General features: G+C 44.0%; 1 protein-coding gene and 1 long non-coding RNA gene across 7 annotated transcripts in view; one reads left to right on the top strand and one right to left on the bottom strand.

Annotated features, from left to right (window-relative positions):
- CEP85L (centrosomal protein 85 like) overlaps positions 1 to 27,878 on the bottom strand; it is a 106,276-nt gene that overhangs the window by 45,994 nt on the left and 32,404 nt on the right. For 2 of the 6 annotated variants that reach the window (XM_069974913.1, XM_069974912.1), the window contains exons 2-3: positions 23,843 to 23,998; positions 2,384 to 3,135 (exon numbers count right to left, since the gene is read on the bottom strand). In XM_069974913.1, the coding sequence (XP_069831014.1) occupies positions 2,384 to 3,135; positions 23,843 to 23,998 (908 nt within the window). The other 4 variants (XM_069974915.1, XM_069974917.1, XM_069974916.1 and 1 more) reach the window with 4 other exon arrangements.
- LOC138795608 (uncharacterized) lies at positions 21,077 to 25,252 on the top strand. Its single transcript, XR_011363640.1, has 3 exons — positions 21,077 to 21,409; positions 22,853 to 23,030; positions 24,739 to 25,252. It is a non-coding gene; the product is annotated as an uncharacterized lncRNA (long non-coding RNA).

Here is a 27,878-nt window from a genome sequence, read left to right as displayed (position 1 = left end):
AACGTGATCTTCTTCTGGCTCGTTCTCACTATCAGTAAGGGTCTCAACACTCAGACCAAGACCAATCAAAACTTTCCAAATGTCAAATCACAGGGACACTTTTAAGAGAAAGTCTTTACTTTTCTGTTCCACTAGAAATGGTCATAATCAGACGTCCATAATATTAGGAGGATTTCTTTATGTGACATATATCAATAGACTATTTACCTATAGCTAATAACCTAGCACTGTAAGGCTTCACACAACGTATGTGTTGTAGAAATCATGGCCATTGTTGCATATTACAACGGCCGTGATCTATACAGCACACGTTGTAGGTGAATGCATAGGATCCCGGACAGAGTGTATACACATAGTATACACTCCGTCCGGTACCCCTAGCTGCGCCAGAGAAAACTGACATGTCACTGAATAGCGGCGGCAGAAAACACTGTCAGTTCACACAATGGAGCGTACGGCTCCGGCCGCACGCTCCATTGTTTGCAGCAGGGAATTCAAATGCGGGTGCGCACTGATGCGCCTGCATCTGAATTCAGTGGCGCTAAAGATCATCCAGCCAGTACTGCATGACCGGCCGGGATGATCTTTTCTGAGACCGGCCGCTGTCACGGAACGGCCGGTCTCATGCAAAGTGTGAACAGAGCCTAAGGGTGTATACACACAGTGCAGGGAACTGCATTTTAGCCATGTGGCCAAGAACTGCTTAGCAAAAATGCAACTGTGGCAGATCCTGGAAAACCAAAGCGCTACTGAACACTACCCAACTTATTCATACTATCTACAGCATGTAGGGCCAGGTAATAATCACACAGTCCATGCAGAGTTACCACCAGATGAGGTTTGTCCACATGCATTAGCTGCACCGTGTGGATCACTTTACTGGACACTCAGTTTATCTACTACCACATCCAATGTCAATATAAACAGACGGAAATTTCTTCTGTGTCTAAATGGTTGTACAATTGCTATAGATGGTGGTTCCACCCCATAGTATCTCCAGATAAACACAATGCCCCTCCACAAATACATTCATTTTTAGGGTTGCCATCATAGTGAATATAAAGTTATAAGGAATAAATGTTAAATCTCGCTGCTTCTAAAACAACAACATAAAACCTCCTGATCCCAAAATACAATAAAGCTGGATTTTGGATGTTCACGCTACTTGCTATAAACTGTACCTGTATAAGAATGAAATATTTTAGGAGATTACAGAACAAGCACCTCAGCTATTCCCATGTAATCCTATTATAATAATCACCTCTATACAGTAGATTTCAGGAAGGAAAATACAAGAAAAACATTTGTGCTTGGCCCGACCTTCATTTATGGAAGCCAACAGCGACATCCAGAGTACACAAGAGGGACTCACACACACAATGCCCCTCTGGCTGAGACCACCACCACCACCACAGATCACCATGTTATGCCATTACCAATCTAAGATATGGGGGAGCTCACCATAGTGTTACATAACAAAGGGGTGCAGCTAAGTGTCCAAAAAGACAGCCCTGTAAACAATTGAAGAAAGAAAGCTGGACACTATAATACAGCGCACACCACTAAATCCAAAGATATACAAAGTTTATTAGGACAAACACAAAAAACACCACAAAAAGCAACAATAAAATCAATTAAAAAACCACAAAGGTATATGAAAAACTATGCAGGAGCATAGTATACTCTCCTACTCTACTTGGTAAAGTAGGAGAGTATACTATCCTCCTGCATAGTTTTTCATATACCTTTGTGGTTTTTTAATTGATTTTATTGTTGCTTTTTGTGGTGTTTTTTGTGTTTGTCCTAATAAACTTTGTATATCTTTGGATTTAGTGGTGTGCGCTGTATTATAGTGTCCAGCTTTCTTTCTTCAATTGTTTACATGTTATGCCATTATTCATTACTGGCACAGATCATACGCGGCTCCATTGCCTAAAACAACTATTAGAAACGAAGGGACCACCAGCATTTATAACTACCCTCTATCCCTTCTATGAATGGTGGCTTGCTATATGCATAATATGCAAAAACTAAAATTAAATTCTGTCTATATAGTATATCTTCAGACATTTAGTAGCTCCTAACTATTTTTCATATACAGAAGAGAACTGAATGGAACCCTAGTGTTTGTTTGTTTTTTTTTTTACTGACATGTATTAGTGTCCATTACTATTGTTACTTGGGTAATCAAAAACTACAGGCAACAGTACTTTGTCCAAACCTAGAAAAGAAAATGATTCCCAATGTCAATTAAACTTACAACCATAAAAAAGAATTCTGGAGATATTACCACATACCACAACTAAACGCTAAAAGTGTGAGACATGCAATCATACAGAGTAGCCACTAGGTGGCAGCAGAACCAAAGTTATGTTGTAAGTACCTCGGTATCCTGACGAACATGCTCTAATGGACTCCAAGCAGGCGAACAACACGATTCCTCTGGAGTTCTCCTTTCTGGAGAATTTGCATGGAGCTGATCCGAGAGCCACATCTGAGTTCTTAAGGAGGACTGAAGGGGGGATCCAGCCTGGTACCCAAAATAACTGTGTTTTTGAACATAGTCACTAGTAGGTGGCTTACTTTCTGGTAAGGCACTATAGGTCATATCCAAGGTATGCCTCCTTGTCTGTGGAGCAGACTTGGTGAAGTCCCTACTGCTGCAGCTGTCATATTTATACTTGAGGTCTACGTCCATAAAGTCCTTCTTCTCTGCATCCTTATCATCCAGTTTTAGGGCCTCCATGCTGTAGTGCAGACATGCTGGCCTATAGCCTCGCGACTGCTGTGACAGAGAACTCTCTCGCCCCATGCGTTCAAGGCTATGCCGGGATCCGGCTTTGTCCGTCCGGCCATCGTTACCAAAAGCATCCTGTGTGCTCAGTTTAGAAAGCGAGGACCACTTCTTCATAGGCCTGGAGTCCTTCATGTCGAGAGGGGTGTCCATGGAATGACCATATGTCCTAGCAGCTCCAGACAAGGAATAGCCACTATCCCAGCAGGACGGGTCTAGCTTCTCCTCTCTGTGTCTGGGCACAGACGACCGGGCTGTAGAGGGCATGACATGGGCAGTGGGAAGACACACCAGCGGGTTCACTGGCTTAAATGTGGATGTAGCACTGGACGTTGAATGATCTAAAGGGTTAAAAAAAAGTAAAAAAATAAAAATCAGAGAAATACATCATAAAAAGCAGGGAAGATAAAGTAGCTTTCAACTACAGACATTGATAGCGTATTCCCTCACAGATGCTGTTTATACTTTATCATCACTTATATGGTCTTAAAGGGGCACTCAGATGATTTTTTTATTTTTTATTTTTTTGCTTTTAAATCAACTGCGGCCAGAAAGTTATTTATATTTCTAATTTACAATTTTAAAATCTTAAATCTTCCAGTACTTATCAGCTGCTGTATATCCTGTGGTGTATTCTTTCCAGTCTGACACAGTGCTCTCTGCTGCCATCTCTGTCCCAGACAGGAACTGTGCAGATCAGCAGCAAATCCCCATAGAAAACCTCTCCTGCTCTCCAGACTGGAAAAAATACCGCTTCTGGCAGGACATACAGCAGCTGATAAGTACTGGAAGACTTGAGATTTTTAAATAAAAGTAAATTACAAATCTATATAACTTTCTAACCCCAGTTGATATGAGACACAAAAAAAAAAAGCTGGAGTACCCCTTTAAGGATATCGCCGCTGTGACAAACACAATGTCTTCAGGTCTTAGCAGAGAGCTGCAGACACCACTGAAGCCTACAGGTGACCGCATGGCACCTTCTGTGACTATAACACAATGATTGTGTGTACAGACACAGCGCCGCCTCTCACCCATTCATTTAGGGAGCACAGAAGACCCTGACCGGCACTATATAGTCTCCTCCCGACTCCACACACCCCGCCACATACAAGATACCTACAGTTCTGTCCTGAAAGATGATCCCAGGGTCTGTAAAGGTGTCGGATCTCTCAGCTCCTGAAATAAGCCGTCCATAGCAGTGCCTAACAGGATTACACAGACATAAGCCGCTAACAAGCTCTCTGGATGCTGCCTTACTGTCATATATACAGGACAAGGCACTACCAAACACCATGCACCTCACACGTGGTGCCAATTCAGGCAGATAACGCCCCATGTACTGAAGACAAGGATCAGCTGAGAAGCCAAACATCAGGTAATCGTTGTCTTTCAGCATGTTAAAAAAATGAATAAATAATCGACCGCCGACCGTGCATCATGGACAGAGGTGGCAGCAGAGAGCACTATGTTGGACCGGAAAGAATACACCACTTCCTGCAGGACATAAAGCAGCTGATAAGTACTGGAAGACTGGAGATTTTTAAATAGAAGTAGATTACAAATCTATCTAAACTTTCTGACACCATTTGATTTGAAAGAAAATAAACTAAAATTGGATTATCCCTTTAAAATCTCTTCAATATCTGGAGCACAAAATCTGACTGTAGTTTTCATCAATAGAGGATTTGTTAGAACCTGGATATTTCCTCCAGATCCTAAAGTGAACCCTGAGTATCTGCCTTGTACATCCCCTCTCTGACGGATAGAAGTGTAAGTTGTCGGCATTGTGCTGTGGCGCCAAGTGCCTTTCCTCAGCTTCCATTTTGCAGACATGGGAACAGATTGGCACAGGATATGAAGAGGACACAAGATGGCACAGTACATCCAGATGCTGCATCCGGGGCGAACAGATGGCGAGCACCGCGCATATTCATTCACTTGTATTTGTGTGAGCCGTATTCTTCTCTGGTATCTGGGGGGGGGGGGGGTTACACTAATCATATAAAGCCATTAGAGGACAGGAAATGCAGCACCCGCCTCAGCTCCATTATAAAGTACTGACAGGAACCGATCAATAGAAAGCATGAATCAATCCACGTAACACTATACCCTCCAATGCCTTCACGTCTCCCCTCCCAGCCGGCCTGACGCCGCTTCATTCATAACCCAAAGAAGCTCTGGGAAATATCAAAAATGCCCCCGTCCCCAATACCAATGTCCTACACAACAAAGGAGACAGAAAGCACTGTGCGAGCCACGGACGTCTGGACGTGCGACACACTCACAAATGCCTAGGATTCTAGAAAGTGCATGTGCAATACCAAAGGGTTAAGAGATAGGGACCATGTGCCAACAAGAGCAGGCTTACATGGCTGACATGTGGACGCTGGGCCCGGCTGCACAACAGCTGAATCCTGCAGCACAATGATCAGCAGATCTTACAACGTGGAATACAGAACGTATACAAAACAATGGTGGATCAGCAACGTATGCAGAACAATGGCGGTCAGCAACGTATACAAAACAATGGCGGATCAGCAACGTATACAAAACAATGGCGGGTCAGCAACGTATACAAAACAATGGCGGATCAGCAACGTATACAAAACAATGGCGGATCAGCAACGTATACAAAACAATGGCGGATCAGCAACGTATACAAAACAATGGCGGATCAGCAACATATACAAAACAATGGCGGATCAGCAACATATACAAAACAATGGCGGATCAGCAACGTATACAAAACAATGTCGGATCGGCAACGTATACAAAACAATGTCGGATCGGCAACATATACAAAACAATGGCGGGTCAGCGATACACAGGACGCAGATCTTACAATGTGGAATACACAATGCATACAAAACAATGGCGGATCAGCAACGTATACAAAACAATGGCGGATCAGCAACGTATACAAAACAATGTCGGATCAGCAACGTATACAAAACAATGTCGGATCAGCAACGTATACAAAACAATGTCGGATCGGCAACGTATACAAAACAATGGTGGATCAGCAACGTATACAAAACAATGGCGGATCAGCAACGTATACAAAACAATGGCGGATCAGCAACGTATACAAAACAATGTCGGATCAGCAACGTATACAAAACAATGGCGGATCAGCAACGTATACAAAACAATGTCGGATCGGCAACGTATACAAAACAATGTCGGATCGGCAACATATACAAAACAATGGCGGGTCAGCGATACACAGGACGCAGATCTTACAATGTGGAATACACAATGCATACAAAACAATGGCGGATCAGCAAAGAACTGGGACTTGGAGATCTATGCCCGTGATGCACCCCTGGCCTTGGCTCTGACATGTATGGAGCGGTAGGTCTGCTGTGTGTGAATATACCCTTACTTACATGGCAGCATTTTACACCAGTATCTATACACACAGACACACACTGCCGGCTGCGGCTGACACATGCCGATATATAATACCACCCGATTTACAGCCATGGATCAGCCAGCCAAATCCAGCAACCTGTGTATAGTGGTCTCTGGAATAGTTGGCAGTGACTGCAGAACACATGAACACTTGGCCAAACCAAACATTGGTGAATATATGGGAATAAGCTTATTTGGCAATGACTTTGTAGCTTCCCCTCCTCGTGGAGGGCATCAGTGACACCAGTGTTCCCCATGACTGTGCAATCTACTGTACCAGAGGGACCATTAATAGGCTTAGGGGCCGTATACTGGCAACGAAGGTTACTAGAAACACTTCTTTGGCCGATAATCGACTCATGTAAAAGTGTCAGCAACCAGCTGAAGAGCGGGAAAATGCCCACTCTTCGACTGATCACAACTTCTGATCGGCCCTATAAATCACTGTTTACCGGGCGCACATCTCCCAGCGGCCAATAGCGATGTATGTATATAAGAGCAGACAACAATGCTTGAGAAAGCCTGATGTAGCCCAAACGCTGCGCATCTGGCGTGATATTAAAGTGATACTGTCACCTCCCCCTTTACTCTATGTGTGGTTCTCTGCACCATCCTCAAGCTTAGATGCTGCCCATTCAGTATATACCTGTATAATAAAGGTCTTCTTTCTGCTATAAGATTTCACAGTGTCACCTATCCGGGGGGCTTCACAGCAGTTGGGCCCCTTCTCCTGTATGGACAATGGACAGTATCCCCTAGGAGGGGCTTCCTGGCAGTTGGGCCCCCTTTCCTGTATGGACAGTGTCACCTAGGCGGGGCTTCCTGGCAGTTGAGCCCCCCTTTCCTGTATGGACAGTGTCACCAAGGCGGGGCTTCCTGGCAGTTGGGCCCCCTCTCCTGTATGGACAGTGTCACCTAGGCGGGGCTTCCTGGCAGTTGGGCCCCCTCTCCTGTATGGACAGTGTCACCTAGGAGGGGCTTCCTGGCAGTTGGGCCCCCTTTCCTGTATGGACAGTCTCACCTAGGCGGGGCTTCATGGCAGTTGAGCCCCCCTTTCCTGTATGGACAGTGTCACCTAGGAGGGGCTTCCTGGCAGTTGGGCCCCCTCTCCTGTATGGACAGTGTCACCTAGGCAGGGCTGCATGTATGTGCCCACATCTGTCCTGCTCATTCCTTCATGCTCCCTGCAGTCTCTGTCAGCCCTTGTGTTTCCCATCCTCTCCATTACTTATACAGTAACTTATATCACATATTCTGCTGTTTCTGAATGTTTGTTCATCTGTTTTACATTCAGAATAATAAAATGATTATTTTTGGGGTGTGGAACCAATTGTCTGCATTTCTATGATTTCTTATCAGAAAATTTGCTTTGGTTTAGGAGTGGAGCACGGCCCCGGAACGAATTATGCTCGTAATCCAAGGCACCAGTGTATTCTACATTTTCTGAGATATTACATTTTCTGAGGGAGCAGGCTGCTGCAAGCCAAGCTGAGTGTGCATGTGTATGGATACGTATAGTATATGTTATAGCCTCTGTGTGCAGTTAGTGACGGCCTATTTCCTGACTATAACCACAGAAAATCCCCATACACCACTGCTACACCCACAATGCCCCCCTTGTGCTGACTGCTGAGTGGTCCACGTGATCTCGCAGTGCGAGGGGCACATTACAGTACAGCGAGGGACAATAACGCTGTGTTTCCTCCTCCCTGGCAGACATGCAGTGTGTAACATGGCACAGCTGTGCAGTCAGCTACAATAGCACAATTCATGGTCTTCCACAGCCGGGACTGTCACACACATGAGACGCGCACAGAAGAAATGGAGCGTGCGCACAAGGGACCTTTCTCCCATGTTCTCAGCTTACCATTACCTTACAGATGACATCAGGGGCAGCACACATCTCAGCTCCATAGGGACACTGCTATCAGGCTCACTTTGCAATAAGCAACCACTCTCGGTAGAACACATCGCATGATCTCATCGGGTCATAAAAGCTTTGTCCGAGGATTTGGGGGACAAGAGCCAAGACTTTATGGAGGGAGCAGCATCCAAAATGGCCGGATGCCAGGATCAGTTTTGGGGGACTGGCTGAAATCCAGACTCCTTGTGGTTTATAGTAACAGTACTAGTGTGTATCCAGAAGAAGCCATAATAGCTATGTGCACCAGAAAACAATGGCTTCATTTTAGAATATGTTCATGCATGGATTTACTATCCCGTCTCATGTCCATTTATAAACCTGGTTTATTCTACACATACACCGGGTTTTTTTGTTGCTGTCTGTACATACGCCAACATATTGGTGCATGTTGTTCAAAATTCTATTCTGTTTCGGCTTATATTATATATTGTGCCACATTTACGCACCAAAAAAACCTGTGAAAACTGCAAGAATTAAAGGACTATTTACTATATACTAAAAATCACCAAAACTTCTTAATACATTAACATATATGGCTGAATATTTGCTGGGCTGGTGCTGGATCAGTCGGCAGACAAGCTTTTGGTTGCTGAACATTCGCCCTCTTTACTCTGACTATCTAAGACTGCTGAGCTGCGGAGATAAAAGGGTTATCATATAATGGCTGCATGAAGAGATGGGATCATTGCTGGAATCGGGGTCTCGAGTCCCTTTAAATCCCCGGTTGTCTGGGAAGTCGCCACTAATGTGATGCTGGAGCACTTCACAGCTCACGGTAACAGCTGCAAAGATACATCGGCTGTGCACGTTCTGGTCACACATTCTATGAAATATTAACCAAGTAAAGCTTAATATATGTACATTTATTCCAAGCAATGCCCTAGATCTATTTCATGGAGTATTTATATACCAAGGTTAAAAAAGTATGAACACCTTAACAAGCCATTTCCAGTCTGGATCCATGGTTTCTTCTGTCCCACAGCTCTACATCTGTTATGTCTACCCAGCTTACGGGTGGGTTCACACCAAACCGGATCACAGCGGATTTAACACTTAGTTCTGCAGTGAAATCCGTTGCGATTCCTGGTACTGCCATTTTGTATGGATTTACACACTCGCAGCGGAGTTTTCATTTTGCAGCGAGTATGTGAAGCCCCATCCCCCTCAACCCGCAACGCCAGGTTAAGAGGGGCCGCGATGTGTTAAGGGAGACTAGGCTTTACATACTCGCAGCAGAATGAGAATTCCCTAAACCTATACAAAATTACCTATATGTAGACCTATATAAAATGACAGTACCAGGAATCATAGTGGATTTCGCTGGAACTCACAGCGAGAAATCTACTGCATTCCAGTATGTGTGAAGCTACCCTAAAGGGGTACTCTGGTCAAATCAGGAATTATAGATTTGTAATTTACTTCTATTTAAAAATCTCAAGTCTTCCAGTACTTATCAACTGCTGTATGTCCTGCAGGAAGTGGTGTAATCTTTCCAGTGTGACAGTGCTCTCTGCTACCACCTCTGTCCATAACAGGAATTGTCCAGAGCAGTAGCAAATCCCCATACAAAATGTCTACTGCTCTGGACAGTTCCTGACATGGACAGAGGTGGCACTACAGCACTGTAAGACTGGAAAGAATACACCACTTCCTGCAGGGCATACAGCAGCTGATAAATACTGGAAGATTTAAGATTTTTAAAAAGTAGTAAATTAAAAATCTGTATAACTTTCTGACATGAGTTGATTTAAAAGAATAAAAAATTGCCGAAGTTCCTCTTTAAAGACCCGTTCAGACAGAGCAAGAGCGGCGGAATTCCGCCATCCTCCGTGTCATAATGACACTCTACGGGAGGCTTGCGCACAGCAGCTCTCGGCGCTGATAAATGAACATGTTCATTCTTCAGCGCGGAGTGACGCTGAGTGATGCGGCAAGCAAGCCTCCCATAGAGTGTCATTATGACACGGAGGCTGGCGGAATTCCGCCGCTCTTGCTCTGTGTGAACAGGGCCTAAAGCTAGGTTTCCCTCTTCAACCGCACGTTTTATGTAATCTATATGTTAAAAATTGTGCCTTTTAGTCCAACCTTGTGCCTAAACGTAACTAAACATTGGTAACCGCAAAATCTGTGAAAAGGCCCAACCTGTCATGTGCTATGGCGTCTTCTTATGTGGCACCCACTACCTCTGCGCCCCCTATAGTTACACTCTTCTGTCTTTTAGTACATAGGCAGATGAGGGAAATTAGGCTGAAATTATAAGAGGAAAGTTTGGGCTATACAGACGTGCAGTGTGAACACTCGGGGCGCAGCCACTCTCTCCGGGGAGCTCCTGCTAGCCCAATGTTAATTAGGGAATAGAAGAAAGTCATCCCATCAATAATACATCATCATGCTGGAAATATTACTCTTTTATGCAATATTCATGGCAACTTTGTTTCAACTAACTGCAGATTTCCATCTCTTTTCTAGACCTAGCAAAAGATTTGCCGACTTCTCCGGCCATTAGGGGATGTGACAGGAGCGAGGGATCAGGATTACTTACTAATAGGGAGCATATGGCACCTCCACCAGATTACAGCACTAACCGGAGAACATAACGGATACTGACAGCTCAACATACAACTCCATTCACACATACTAATCTGCGGAGGAGATGTGGGAGAAAAGATACAACATGGGGAATAATATAGGAACAAAATAAAGACTGACCGTCTCCATCCACCCCCTCTTCTCAGCGCTTAGACACCCCCTCCTCTCACCGTATTATATACACCCCCTCACCGTATATACACCCACTCCTCTCACCATACACCCCCCTCACCTTATATACACCCCCTCCTCTCACCGTATTATATACACCCCCTCACCATATATACACCCACTCCTCTCACCATACACCCCCCTCACCTTATATACAGCCCCTCCTCTCACTGTATTATATACACCCCCTTCTCTCAGCGTTTATACAGCCCCTCCTCTCTCCATAATATATACACCCCCTCACCATACACCCCCTCACCTTATATACAGCCCCACCTTTCACCATATTATATACACCCCCTCACCGTATATACACCCACTTCTCTCACCATACACCCCCTCACCTTATATACAGCCCCTCCTCTCACCATATTATATACAGCCCCTCCTCTCACCATATTATATACACCCCCTCACCGTATATACACCCACTCCTCTCACCATACACCCCCCTCACCTTATATACAGCCCCACCTTTCACCATATTATATACACCCCCTCACCATATATACACCCACTCCTCTCACCATACACCCCCCTCACCTTATATACAGCCCCTCCTTTCACCATATTATATACACCCCCTCACCGTATATACACCCACTTCTCTCACCATACACCCCCCTCACCTTATATACAGCCCCTCCTTTCACCATATTATATACACCCCCTCACCGTATATACACCCACTTCTCTCACCATACACCCCCCTCACCTTATATACAGCCCCTCCTTTCACCGTATTATATACAGCCCCTCCTCACCATACATCCCCCCTCACCTTATATAAAGCCCCTCCTCTCACTGTATTATATACACCCCCTCCTCTCAGCACTTCTACACCCCCTCCTCTCACCATATTATATACACCCCCTCACCATATATACACCCACTCCTCTCACCATACACCCCCTCACCTTATATACAGCCCCTCCTCTCACCATATTATATACAGCCCCTCCTCTCACCATATTATATACACCCCCTTCCCTCACCGTATATACACACACATTATCGGGGGCATTCAACAAATCCAAAGGGATGTGTCACAGAGAAAATATTGTGACTGCTGTCCTCTACTATGGATGATGCAGCAGTAGCCGCTATATCCCGAGGTTATATTCAGGCACAATAATAATGTGTGCATTGGTCCAGATCTACTAATGTGTCTGTGCCAGAAGTCTGTCCGAAAAATGGCGGCTGACCTCTCTCTGAACAAAGGGGTCAGCCATGACCGTGGCCCAAATACTTCCTAAATGAGAATAGGTATTAGTTTGTGCAGACATGATATATCATCATGGAGGTAGCTTTACTTGCTCCACTGGGAATTCCAGGAGGGCGGCTACATAAATGGTTACTCCCATACTAACCAATAGAGATAGCGTGGTTTCATGTTTAACATTTACAAGTCTTATGGTGCGTTTACACAGAGAGATTTATCTGACAGATTTTTTAAGCCAAAGCCAGAAACAGACTGTAAACAGAGATCAGGTCATAAAGGAAAGACTGAAATTTCTCCTCTTTTCAAATCCATGCCTGGCTTTGGCTTCAATAATCTGTCAGATAAACCTCTGTGTAAACTCACCATTAGAACAAGCTAAAGAAAAAGCTAAAGATGGGTAACCTCTCCTGAGAGATGCTGTGCACATCCTTCTTTTTAAATTTTTTATTGGAGCACAAATGACCAAAAGTCTTTATGGCACTCTCACAGAAAACATAACCCCCTTGGTCTCGGGAATCAACTGGAAACAGTGATCCACAGGAACTAGGAGCATCCTAGAAACAAAATATATCCCTGAACAACCCCTTTAAGGTTGCATGTTGGAATATGTTTTTCAATAATTTATTTTTCAATGTAATTTTTACCATATGGAAAAAGCTAAAACTCAACTAAGTGACGCACCCATAGCAGGTAGTATTAAAATAGAGATGTTTCCATTCACTAAAAAGTAATCTCTGTACACTGTTATTACAAGCAAAAAGGTCCTGCACATAGGGATTTGTACAGAATAGGTCTATTCTGTATGCTAGGGGCTCTTACTGTACAAATCCCTAACAGTTCATAGGCTGCTATGGGCTCATAACATATACAAATCCCTAACACTGTGCACAGACTGCTATGGGCTGATAACATATACAAATCCCTAACACTGTGCACAGACTGCTATGGGCTCATACTGTATCATTTCTAACACTGTGCACAGACTGCTATGGGCTCATACTGTACAAATCCCTAACACTGTGCACAGACTGCTATGGGCTCATACCATACAAATCCCTAACACTGTGCACAGACTGCTATGGGCTTATACCATACAAATCCCTAACACTGAGCACAGACTGCTATGGGCTCATACCATACAAATCCCTAACACTGTGCACAGACTGCTATGGGCTCATACAGAACAAATCCCTAACACTGAACAGACTGCTATGGGCTCATACCATACAAATCCCCAACACTGTGCACAGACTACTATGGACTCATACTGTACAATTTCTAACACTCTGCACAAACTGCTATGGGCTCATACTGTACAAGGCCCCAAGGAGGGCATAGGAATCTGTTATAAGATAGCTGCCTTTAGTTTTCTGTAGTCAGATACAGTGTAAAAGGATCTTGGACCTACAATAGATCCAATTGTAAAAGAAGTTTATCCCCTCTTGTCTCTTCACAGAACACAGTTGCTGCATTACACAGCCACGACACATTGATGTCAATGCATAATCCACTTCTTTTATTGGATCTATGGGGAGTGCTGTGGTTTCTCTGCTCCATTGACCCTGGACCTCAATCAACAATATAGTCTCTAGCACCCACTTAGGGTTTCCTCTAAGTGCTGATGCAAAAGATGTAAGGACTATTTTTTAGCCTCCCCCCCCCCCCCCCCAAAAGAAAAAAAAAAAAAAGACTATACATTAAAGCTTTAGCAACCCAGATTATATTAAACATAAAGCAGACAAAGCTAATGGAAGGCTAAGCAGACACGACGCAAGGAGTGCAATAAGGAAATGCACAGGAAGAAAACCTTTCAGCGGTGGCGGCAGTAGTGGCGGCTCGGTGGCACAGGATGACAGAGCCGACTCACGCTGATCCCAGATTTAGACAAAACAATCATCCAGCAGCTCCCAGAGGAGAAGCCAAAGGAGCTTATCAGTCCCCAGCCCCGATGTGTGAGCTGGATCCTATTCATATGAAAATCTCCTGAATGTGTGAGGAATGTAATTACGCTAATGGTAGGGCCACCACCTGATGCCAGCCCGCACTGACAGCGCAAACAAAGACACAGCCACACAACGGCAGCAGATGGGACATCACATAAACCAATTGGCTTCTGAGATGTTGCAAATTTAAGACTAGAGCACTGGCCTCCATCATACTGCCCTGACCACCAATACTGGGGACTGTGTGCAGGAGGGGACCCTGCTGGAGACCATACATTTACATCAAGTGCACCACGTACAGTACATCCTACACATTACATGGTGCACTAGATTACCCTATTACACTAGATTAGGTGTCCCGGAGCACATCAGAGCAGGTTTACAGCCCTGAGCAGGAGGACCCTACCTTTATTAACTCACAATACAAAAATACTTTAAAATAATTTTTAAATACTCTAACTGTTTTGTTTGTTTGTTTTTACCATGCACCCCTTTAAATCATTACCCCATTATCCTATACACATGCAGCACCAGAGATTATTATTGTGTTATTCTTCAGAATTAGAGATGTATAGAGAAAAAAAAAGATGCATAGGTTCACTGTGCTGGTTAGTCAGATTATTTATAGTCGGTGGCTTTCAGACGAGTAACATTTGATTATTTTATAACTTGCACTGTAGGTACTTTCATTTCATTTATTATACTCCTGGGTAACCCCTTTTATTCTTTTACATTTGTCATTCTACTAGTGACATATAGCAACAAAAATAAATCAGCTATGCTAATAAGACAACAGATCCTCCTTGCTGTACAGCTTTTGTATTTCATCTGATAAATCCTTGTCTTTCTTAAACAATACAAATGGATTCTAATGGGATCCTGGGCAGAATATAGGCTGTGTACACAGGAAAGACCCGAAATCTGAGATGACATTGCCGAAAGACAGATTGCTGCACCGAGATAACCTACAGGAAGCCCTGCCATACAAAGGCCGCTTCATCTGCAAGTCAAATGGTGACACACAGGGTCTCATGGTACAGGCTTCATTCTGCATTATAAAATCCCTTATAAGCATATACTGGCAGGGTACAACTGGATACCCCTCAATAGATCTGACCTGACAGAGCGAGCGACCTTATGTCTTCCTGGTTGGCACCATCCACAAGAAATAACGTATAGTAATGAGAGATCTGGGTGGTAGTCTGCTGGTAACACTGATCAATGAGAATCAAGGCCTGACCGGATAATACAGCCTCACACTACAGCACAGCAATACAACATCAATCACCATTCAATAAAACTGATACTTGGATATAGTGAATCATATATGCTAAAAGGCAGCTGATCATCTGACCATGTAAACAAAATAGCAATACGAGATTAAAGGGGTACTCCAGAGAAATACATTGGTTTTAAATCAGCTGTGTCACAAAGTTATACAGATTCGTTATTTACTTCTACTACTTCTATTACTTATCAGCTGCAGGAAATGGTGTCTCTCTCCAGTCTAACACAGTGCTCCAAGACAGGAACTGTCCACAGCAGCAGCAAATCCATTCATAGAAATCCCCATAGAAAGCACTGTGTCAGACTGGAAAGAATACACCACTTCCTGCAGGACATACAGCAGCTGATAAGTACTGGAAGACTTGACATTTTTTAATCAACAAATAAATAACAAATCAATAAATTTTCGAGGCTGGAATCACACATGGAAGTTTTTTTGGAAAATTGTCTCTGCAGTTTTTGTGACAAAGCCAGAAGTGGATTCAAATGGGATGGGAAATATAAAGAGGGGGCTTGTACTTCTCCTTCCTGTTGCATTCCCTTCTGGTTTTGGCATAAAAACTGCCATGTGTGATTAAATCCTAACACTCCATGATATCAAACAATTTTATTTCTCTGGAGTACCCCTTTAAGTCATGAGCAAAGGGCACTATATAGGCTGCTGTGTATTAACCAAGACCCTGTTCACATGATGCAGATACCATGTACCAGCATACATTTAGCTTTTCATGGTGTATCCATTATAGCGTATGGGTCACAGCTGCTAGTGTAAGGCATCCTTCATGGCCTCTGTTTATCACGTACGTCAGGATAATACCTATAGGCACATCGCTCATCATTGTGTCCACAGAAAAGCTGCAATAGATAGTGCAGGGCACATGCAGCTGTCAGGATCCTTACAGACGCCTTACACAAGTGTGATTATGTCCTCGGCAGACACACACAGGAGAATACACCAGCACTAAGTGTCTACAATCAATTTTCTCAATGGCCATTGTGGGAAATGATGTAATCGCATGTAAAGAGCTTCATCAGAAGGCCGGAGACTGCAGCATGGCTTCTGGGAACACAACTACTATATCACACTCATGAAGGAAATACAAGACTAACACATACAATAGATCAGATCTATGCTAAAACAATAAAAAAAACTACATAAACTGGAATAAATTCAGTGCAATGCATCTAACAGAAGCTACAAATGGAAGCAACGCTCTATGCGCTATCAGGTTTCCTTCCAAATAACCTCTGGGTAAGGCAGTGACATTCACAGGGGCTCTGACCAATGTGTCCGCTTGAAATTCTATTTGCTTTGCAGTGAAAAAAAGAGGCTCCATCTGTGCCAGCTACTACTCTGCGTAACCTAAGCCTGCCAGGACTCTCCAGAGAGCGTCCCCTGCTGCATCAGGACCTGCCAGCCACTACTTACACTGCTCATCTCCTCTGCATTGCCTTTCCTTTACATTAGGCTTTAGAAATGTCACGACAACAAAAACTCTAATCTACAGATCACCACCATGAAGCTAGACCGTCCCGTTATACATGGCTGCCGCTCCGAGCCTCAGGATGTGGGGCTGGTGTGTGATGCCCCTCCAGCTACTGAAATACAAGAAGGTCAGGAAGTTATCACCATACACCACAGATACTGTAGAAATATGTAGAAGACGGCACTTCCGTGGCGGTGGTGCTCGAGGTGAGAAAAATGTTCAGATATTAGGAAGAGCCCGGCACTCACCAAGTAGATTATGCTTCTTTATTGTAGTGTAGCAAACATATGGTACAGGGACGCGTTTCGGCCAAGCATGGCCTTCATCAGCTTAGGGGTGTACACCCCTAAGCTGATGAAGGCCATGCTTGGCCGAAACGCGTCCCTGTACCATATGTTTGCTACACTACAATAAAGAAGCATAATCTACTTGGTGAGTGCCGGGCTCTTCCTAATAACCATACACCACAGATGACTGGCCGACTAATACGTAGGTTTATTTTCTTTCATGTATAGTTGGTTACTGGCATGACCTTTATGTGTTATATAGGGGGAGAGTTATCAAACATGGCGTAAAGTGAAACTGGCTCAGTTGCCCCTAGCAACCAATCAGATTCCACCTTTCATTTCTCACAGACTATTTGGAAAATGAAAGGTGGAATCTGATTGGTTGCTAGGGGCAACTGAGCCAATTCTACTTTATACCATGTTTGATAAATCTCTCCGTGTGTTTTCCTCTTTTGATAGTCCTAATTTTTGTAGAAGAGTCCCTTGACAATACAACAAGCACAGTGTCTCCATGCCAGGATCGGAAGAGGGAAAATGTGTGGGGGAACTCTGACCGAAAGCGTTTAGCTTCCCTGCAGCGCCACCATAGGAGGAATGAAGAATTACACAGTGCCCACTGAAATCAATGGACAGTCAGTGTAATACAGGACAGGACAGTTACAGTCTGGACAAGAGGTGAGGCTTCTGAAAACAGGATTCTCCTCAACTGCGCCACTCTTATCCCCAGCTGGGTGTGGTATTCTAGCACACTACCATTGAAGTGAATGGATTGGAGATGTAATAAGGAATAAAGTATTCAAAGTCTTACCAATTGCTGCATCAACTTTTCTTTCCTTGTTTCCATGTTGGTCGCATGCGGATCCGTGCATGGCACTGGAGGTGAGGGGGAGCTGGAATTTGTGTATATATATATATATATATATATATATATATATATATATATACACACACACACACACACACACACACACACAAGCAGAGATGTAATACCCTATACAACCTGAGGACAGATGTGGTGCTGTTTTAGGAAAAAAGCAGCTAGGTTTTTCTAATCCCCTTTAACCTTAGAAAATATTTTGTCATATACCCTATCTGGAGAGCAGAAAAGGTCCTACCCCGTCTGCTCTCCATCGCTCCATTTTCTCTCATGTTGCAAGCATTGCCTGTGCTGTGAAAGCTCATCTAACCCTCATTCTAACAGTAAAAAACAAAACACAAGCGAAAATAGAAGAAAAAAAAAACATGTGATGTTCTCACGAGCAGAACGTTGCTATTTAACCTCTTAACCCCCAGAAGGTGACTAGTCAGCAGCCCTCTGTCCTCCCCTCCCAGCACATGTAACATGCGTCATTCCCGCACATCATCTGTGTGTTAGGACGGCATTGCTAGAATTCCAGGGAAGTGAGGGGAATGGCAGCCAGTGTATTTAGGGTATTTGCTTCCCAAGTACCAGGAATCCTCAGCCATTGTAAGTCTAACACCAATGTCCCCCAAAATAACTCTGCTCCCAGTACAGGTGTAAGGGCTGTGAACAAGTCAGAGCTTCTCTAGAAGTCATGCCTGGGAATTCTTGTGGTTTACAGGCAGATGGCTTCATTACACAACTGGTAAAGAGTATAGGAAGTGGCTGGACCTTTTATATTACAGGAGAAAAGCTAAAAAAAAACATCAAATAAAAATACAGGAAACCAAGTACCTGTGTTATTTTCTAATCCTGGACATGCCCTTGAAGAATTTTTCCCCATCTAGGTGAACCCAGCTCATCTATGCATGACTTGGTTATCAGCTGTGTAATGCTTAATGTCTTTCTGTGGGTGTGCTACAAGGAAATCAAACACTTGTTTTTAAAGGGTTAAGCCAGTGGGGGGGAAAAAATTCAAATCAACTAGTGTTAAAAAGTTATACAGATTTGTGATTTACTTCCATTTGAAAAACAAGTCTTCCAGTATTTATCAGCTGCTGTATGTCCTGCAGAAAGTGGTATTCTTTCCAGTCTGAGGGTGCCTGCACAATGAGGAATAGGCGAGCAATTGAAGCAGAAATTCCTCGCCTATGCAGCTCTGGCAGAATAGGAGTAGAGTTTGAGCACAATGCAAGTGGAATTCAAGCAGAATTTCAAGCAGATTTTCAAGCAGACTTCTATAGGATTCCTCTAGCGGAATCCACCCAAAGAATTGACATGTCAATTCTTTAGGCGGAACGTGTATCCGCGACAGAATTTTCCGCCATGTGAAAATATGAGCGGAAAGCCCAGTCAACACAATAGAGAAACGAAAGGTTTATTTTTTTTACCGGCGGTGTTTCGCGAGAATTGCTCAGTATGCACGCACCGTCACACAGTTCTCTCTGCTGCCACCTCTGTCCATGTCAGGAACTGTCCAGAGCAGGAGACGTTTTCTATGGAGATTTGCTATTACGCTGGACAGTTCCTGACATGGACCAAGATGGCAGCAGAGAGCACAGAGTCAGACTAGAAAGAATACACCACTTCCTGCAGAACATACAACAGCTGATGAGTACTGGAAGACTTGAGATTTTTTTTTAAATAGGAGTAAATTACAGATCTGTTTAACTCTCTGACACCAGTTTATTTTATTAAAGAAAGTATTTTTCGCTGGAGTTCCCCTTTAAGCTGCCATACAGCATCTCACCTGCAGACCCTGCACACCTTGTAAACCAGCTTGTTGTCCAGGGGTAGGGAACCTTGGGGTCTCCAGCTGTTGCAATACTACAACTCCCATCATGCATGGACAGCTAAAGCTTTGTTTTTCTGGGCATGATGGGAGTAGAAGTTTTGCAACAGCTGAAGAGCCAAGCTTCCCTACCCGTGCTATAGTCCAAAGTATACAAACACAAATAGGGTCTATCTATCCTCATACATACAACATACAGCCAACCACCATCATGCACAAACTCAATTGTTACATAGATTGTGGTTTATGCCATTTCTCTCTTTATAACATATACCGTACATCCATTTAATGCGGCGTCTCGCTTTACTTTGAGCAGTACATTTTGTTATTAGCGGCATGATTCATAGGGAGAGCGGCCTCCCACACTGTCTCCATGGTGTGTAGGAGGACGCTCAACACACAACGTCAATAACACTCACAAAAACTCTCACACTCATGTCAGTATTCAGCACTGGAGGACATCTATCATATACTTATAAAAAAGGGAAATTTAAAGGGGTACTCCGGTAAACAAAGAAGCTAGCAAGTAAAGAAAATACAGAGGCATCTCAGCTTTCAGTTCAATATAGTCCAACAGCCCCCCCCCCCCCCAAAAAAAAAAAAAAAGTTAACACTTCACTGTATAGAAGAAGCTAAATAAAAGAGTCAAGTCCATCACATGGCATAATATGAAATGACTTACATAAAGCAGCAGTCCAGTACAGTGACGTATAGGAGAAGGGGCAGCAGAAGGTTCGCCTATCTGTACTAGTGAATTAGGAAACTGCAATCATAACACAGCGCAGGACAATGTGCCGCTTCCTCTGCAGCTACATTAACAGGAAGTCTCAGTTTTCAAACCCTGTAAACCCGCTCGAGTCTTGTCAGCGGGTGCAGAAAATACCACAAATGACAATGTAACGGTGGAGGAGTAACTGATGCAGTCAGACGTGAGGGACAGGCTACACTGCATTACATGTGGAGCAGCCGCCAGAACCTGAGCTGACGTGTACGGTGGAGGCCACTATTCTGACCATGGCTGTGCCCATATCACGTCTGGCACAGGGGGTGTTCTGAACACTGAGGGGCCATTCTGGACTAAACATCGCAGACACGTTGTCCTTCAGATCCACAGGTGTCAAAATGACTTACTTCACATCGGGGACTCTACTTTGTACTAGTACAGAACCCATTTAAAGGGATTATCTAAAGATAAAAAAAATAATGACGGTGGCTTACCCACAGGACAGTGGCTATCTAGCTGATGGTGATGGTCCTGGTGCTCCTACTGACCACAACATACTGGTGCTCCTACTGACCACAACATACTGGTGCTCCTACTGACCACAACATACTGGTGCTCCTACTGACCACAACATACTGGTACTCCTCCTGACCACAACATACTGGTACTCCTCCTGACCACAAGATACTGGTACTCCTCCTGACCACAAGATACTGGTACTCCTCCTGACCACAAGATACTGGTACTCCTACTGACCACAAGATACTGGTACTCCTACTGACCACAAGAACACAGCGCACATGCCCAACTGCCTCTCCATTCACTTTCCATGGGACCTCGGAAAACCGCCGCATCAAGTGACACGTCCTGTGTATGTATATGAGGGGCAGGACTATATCTGCCCAGTGTATGACTAGTATATGGTATTACCCCCCTGGTTACCACCCTGCATGCTCCACCTGTGTCTGCTGTCTCTATGCTCAGCTGCAGTGTGGATGTAGACTAGCCTCTATGCTGCCTCCTATACACTATATACACACTAAACAATATCTTGCCTCATTGTAGCAAACCTTCAGAAGTTCCCAGACCAGCACTAAGCAGTGTAACATGTACTGAAGGGAAACTAACAGCAGGTCAGAAAAATCTAACCAGCTGTTTGTGTTCCCATAGGGCCGGGGTCACTGAGAATGAAGGTAATTTTCTCAGTGTTGTTTTCATTAAAAGCCCAGTATTATTCATTGTTACCCTCAGTGCACCGATCTGCCCCGGCCACCCACCTTCGCCTCATGAATATTCATCCAGTGCTCTGGAGTGATAAGTGGCCAAAAAGATGTCACTGCGGAGCGCCGCCCCAATATCCATGGAGAGGCAGTCGGTGGGCAGGGTGGATTGATAGCCCCACCCCCAATGCACCAAACTACCTAATTTACATATTAACTAAACTTAAGATTTAGCAAGAACGGTGCAGAGAATGAAGGTAAGAAAATTATCTGTATTCTCAGCGTCTCCAAAGCTATGGAAACATATCAGCAGGAGCTTTGACTCTTCTAACCTGCTGTTAGTTTCCCCATTAAGCAGTTTGCTTAAGAGCCCTATTATACAGAGCATAAGATCACGATTCAGCAGACCATTGCTCCATTTTCGACAACGATCATCGGCTGATCGTGTCTTTAGCTCCTGACCTAAAATCATTGGCTATGTGTAGCAGCAATGCGCAGCTGACGGATGAGGAATGTGCAAAGAAATTATATAAGTTCCTACATTACCTGTCCATATCACCCAATGTTCTGAAAATTGAAAAAATTGTTATTGTGATCGTTTAAAGATCGCTTAAGTCCATCTCACACGTAGGATGAAAATGTAAAAGACTGTTTACACAAAGCGATCTGAGAACTTTCAGCGAAAGACCAACGATGATTTGAGAACATGTTGAAACATCAAGTGAACGATTTCTCACTCATCGCTTGATTGTTCGCTGAGTTTACACAGAACGATTATCACTCGAATGCAATCTTTATTGCGAAAATTCGAACGATAATCGCTCCGTGTAAACGCACCATTAGAGATGAACTGATAGGAAGTGGTGGGGGGGAATAACCTTGTGAGAAGTACAGAAGTAAGCTCTCCTGCCTAATTACAGACTCTCTTATATTCCTTGTACTATTGATTTCTGCAAAGTTGCTTGAAAATGACAGCTACACTTTAAGAGGTCCCAGAAGTCGGACCCCCACCAATCAGCTAGATATCTTCTCCCTGGGGATAGGCAATAACCTCTTACATATTGACAGTCCATGTAACCTTGCACTTCTTGCAGACTCTGAAAGACAAGAAGACGTGCTGTGCTACAGGTTCAGCCCTCCATCTCCTGCCCGGTATCACTTACATCTAACAGCTTCCGCTCACATCTGCATCACCAGACTCCAGTCTTCAGCGTATTCATATGAAAAAGCAGAAGTCAGCAATGGCCCACCACAAACGGCATTCCCCACAAGGTATCAGATGCCGTAATCACAGTGCTGTGAAGGGCATATGGGGGGGGGGGGGGGAATCTATGGTTTGGACTCTTTACAGTCAGTTTTGCGGCATGATTTCCGCGTTCACATGGCCGTAAAAACTTAAACATATCCGTATGTGTTATGGGGCTGTGATCTGTGCCACAAAGCTCACAGCTCATAGCAACCAATCACAGCTCATGTTCCATACTGAATCTAACCTGCTGATAGCTCCCTATTGCGCATGGGGTGCTGAGGATGAAGCTATGTCTCTTACCTTCATTTGTGGCGCAGTTCCCATATGGTTTTAAAGGAATCCTGTGTCAGGTAAGGCCGCTTGGAGCACTGCCCCATCCCCAGAGCACCGCCTCCGCCCATCTCCAGCCGGCCCGCTCCACTGATAATCATTAGAAGAGGCATGCCAGCCAGGGCTAGATAAGCACTCTGCAGGCAAGGTGCAGCTCCAGACAGTCTTAGCGGACACAAAGGGTACATTAAAACTGTGAACATTAAAACTAAAACTAAAAATTAAAACTAAAAGGGTTACATTAAAACTATGAACAGAGTCTTAAAGTGATACTGTCCCCTCCCTTACTCTATTTGCAGTGGACAATGTCAACTAGGTGGGGCTTCACAACAGAGATGGGGTGAAACTGCCAGGAAGCTCCACCTAGGTGACACTGTCCATATGGGAGAGGGGGTGCCACTGCCAGGAAGCTCCGCCTAGGTGACACTGTCCATTTAGGAGAACAGGCGCATGGTGGAAATCCTTTATAATCTAAGTGACCCCAAAAGTGAAAGCGTTTCCTCACCTTCCAGGCTGTCTGAACAGGAGGTTCCTATGCCGGTATCCCCACTGTCAGATGTAATGCTGTGTCTCCGTGTGTGGCTATTTCTCCCACTGGGTGGGGCGACTGAAGAATGCCACAATGAACTGGCGAGCCACCCTGATGGGGGGAAATCAGCACCTGAAACACAAAAAGAGAAGGATCTCATGGTTATTATTCGTAACACAAAACACCCACCCAACACATAGACCATTCATAGAGATATCAAACAGAAGGGAATGATAACCTTTAACAGGTCATAGTGTTTATGGTTGCAGGGGTGTCTGACTCCTGGGGCGCCCCAAACAGCTGGACTATGCAGACGCTGATCCATCAGACCAGACTTTATAGACAATGTTCTGCACAAATGAGGAACGACATTCTGCCATAGTGAACCTGCCAGTAACCGATAACGGTGGAAGAAACGGCTTCACCCCATCCGATATGTATTTCTGTCATAGATCTCTGTTGTATTACATCATCTGTGGCTGCAAACACACACACATATATATATTTTTTGTTGATTACTAAACTAGATTTTCTGCATGTATGCCATTGTTCAGTAAGAGTGCTGCGTGACAGAGCATCGTGAGTATGAAAAGTACTGATCCCCCCACCCCCTTCCAGAACTTATACAGAGAGTTTGGCGGCATTCACACAGTTTTTCGGAGTATATTACGAGGCACAAAATATATTTTTGCTTTTATATGCTTCATAACACTTTTGCAAAGCTTTAAATGACATAAAACACCAAGAAATGCAAAAAAAAAAAAAAAAGTGGTTATTTTTCTTGAAAAACAAGCAAATTTTGAACAACTCTCTATCTCAGTGGAGCAATGACTTTTCTGTATAATTTAATCCCTTGTCTTAATAAATTACAGACACAACCTGTACAGCAGCACTGCACAAAACCATGGAGGAAAGGGGCCAAATGTATGTAAGAACAATATGGTGATCATCATGTCTACGGCCACACAGAGATGGCCGGCCACAACCTGGGAAGGACGCCATCTGGAAAGCCAGGCTATAATTTTTTGGGGGGGTTTTGTGCAAACTGTACACGATTTCTATTCCTGTGCTGATGACATATACAGACATGTCAGTGCAACTTATCCTGAATGAAAATGTATTTGGACTAATAGATTAACAAATATACGTCTATGGATATGTATTCATTGCCGTAGCAGAGCACCCCTCCTCACTGATAAAGGTATATATCACACATAGTGCTGGCATACATCTGAATAGGGTCTAAGATTTTTGTAATCCTTCATAATCCTCATTGTGATGAATGAGAAAGTTACAAATCCCTGCAACAAATCTGCCACTTGTGAACAGATCTCAAACCTGCTATTGGCATCTTCTGACTGATATAATAATTCATTAGGAATTCATTAGGATCTTGGAGGGGGCTAGAAGGGGGGGGGGGGGGGGTGGGACAAGAACTTTTGACACGGTTTTAAAAATAAAATAACATTTTATATTTTATTATTATTTTATTCACATTTATCATTTTATTAGATAAAAGGTCAGGGCCTGAGTGTTTAGATCCCAGACGATCATAAGTATGAGCAGAGAGAGAAGTGTCTGAGCGTGCGATCGGGACAGTCCCATAGAATGACATTGTGAGTCCATCTCCATTACATAGCACAGAGCTGGAAGAGTAGATGCTGAGCGTGCATTTCTCCCGGCTACTGATCGGTGGGGGTCTAAACACAGAGACCTCAATCAAGAAAGACTTCTGACAGGTCTCTATAATATGTGATGCCGCTCAATTAATAGAATGTGAGCGCCATATTGAATCCCAGTCTGTGCCATGTGGGCAGCTGTACACACCACAATCTATATGCAGCCAGATAGAAGAAAATCCTCAAAAGGAAGACAGATCTGAATCATTCTCAAAACCAATATAAAGGACGTCAGAACATTGTAACAATTTACATACTTGCATAGACGTCACCGTATGAATAGGTTATTCTAGTTGAGATGTATGTTGTATTCCCAAGATCTCTGAAGGGGAAGGCGGCTGAATATTCTGCATAATGAATGACAGCGGCCGCACTGTGCAGCCTATATCCCAGACAGGGTGGAGGAGAGCGGAGAGGTGTCAGCACTGGGAGTACAGACAGGATCAGGCTCAGCAACACCCCAGAGATCTCATTATAGGAGATCCCCCAGATGGCAGCCCGCCCAGCACCTGAGTCCTGTAGTGTGACAGTCATGGCCGCACACGTTCATTACACCTTGAACAAATCTTTTTCAGTGCAGGGTTAATAAGTGATACTAAGAATACATCTGAGGAGTCAACTTTACAGGTAGACATACCCATACCTACTGAGGCCAGAGACGGAGCACCCTGCGCTGAGCACACAGGGATGGTAACAGGGCCGTCCACCAGGGACTCTAAAGCAGCTAAGGTGCTGGGCTGGGAACGTCCAGAAGGAAAGGGGGGGAAAGGGTCGTTCCCAAAGCCAAAAACCCAAAAAACACTTTTTTAAAAGGGTACTCAGGAAAAAAAAAAATGCTTTCAAGTCAACTGGTTTCAGGAAGTTAAACATATTTGTGAATCTCCAGTCTTCGAGTACTTATCAGCTGCTGTATGTCCTACAGGAAGTGGTGTTTTTTTTCCAATCTGACTGCCTCTGCTGCCGCCTCTTTCTATGTCAGTAACTGTCCAGAGCACAAGTAGGCTTTTCTATAGAGATTTGCTGCTGCTCTGGACAGTTCCTGACATGGACAAAGGTGGCAGCAGAGAGCACGGTGTCAGACTGGAGAGAATACACCACTTCCTGCAGGACATACAGCAGCTGATAAGTACTGGAAGACTTAAGATTTTTTTAATAGAAGTAAATTACAAATCTGTATAACTTTTTTGACACCAGTTGGCTTACAAAGTAATTTTCTTTTTATAGAGTACCTCTTTGGCTCCAGCAACACTAGCACCACACATGACATATCTAGGACTGGAGGAGAGGCCAAGGCATATGGATTAAGCTGTTTCGGTACATGGTAACTGGGGACTATATGTTCTTCTTCAGGAGCCATCATTACCGATGCCTCTTGTGTCCAGTAAGAGATGAGAAAGCTCATGTCTGCCAGACAAATTATTTGGGTACAGAGTGTTCTGTGAGAGTCCTTCCCATCAGTGATGGGACATTGTTACACCCTAAGGGGGGGGGGGGGGGGGATTTCATGCTGACTTTGGACACTGGCACTGCCAACCTATTATCTGACACCCAAATGACGGCCTGGGGGTCAGATCTATCGCTCACCCGTCACTTCTGACCTACATTTCCCATTCAGACATCGACATCATGTCTGGATGCTAAATGCATCTCATTGCTATTCATTGTTATTACATGACTATAGGGGGCTAGAAGTATAGCATCTAGGCCTGGCCACAGGTTGGGAGACCCTAAAGCCTAGCTTACATGTAGTAAGACAGGTTTATTTTTTCTTGTAATATCAGAAATAAACTACCAGATTTCTGCTTGCCATCAGTGACTGGAAACAGATAATAGATCTGTGATATCCATCCAGGCTCCTGTAACAACCCACAACACCAATGTGAACAGAGTCGGACAAAGGGATACTGTAACTGCAAGCATATGGCTAACTGAACATATACCACAGGAAATACTCCTGTATGCCAACACATACAAGCAGAATATATACCAAAAGCATACCCTTATGGTATATGTAGGGCTCATTATACCCTATGGAAATATCCAACACGTGCACAATTTGCACACAAAAAAAGGATATGAACAGCTGCCTTTGGATACAGATACTACTTCAGTATCACAATTCTCAATACCAAAATAATACTTTGAGAAGAAAAGGAAAAAAAAAAAAACACAAACGCAGTCAATTTCCTGGACATAAAATTGGACGTTAGATCCGTACTTGATAAGGTTAAAAACAAAAACCTATCAAGTGAATTCCACATATCTGGGAATGGTAACCTCATGTTCCCATCAAAGAGAGAGTGACAACCCTGGAGACCGCAGCGATTCTATCA

This window comes from Dendropsophus ebraccatus, chromosome 6 (genome assembly GCF_027789765.1).
Source record: "Dendropsophus ebraccatus isolate aDenEbr1 chromosome 6, aDenEbr1.pat, whole genome shotgun sequence".
NCBI classification, from domain to species: Eukaryota; Metazoa; Chordata; class Amphibia; order Anura; family Hylidae; genus Dendropsophus; species Dendropsophus ebraccatus.
The sequence above is the reverse complement of the archived record's forward strand: the minus strand, read 5'-3'. Positions and strand labels throughout refer to the sequence as shown.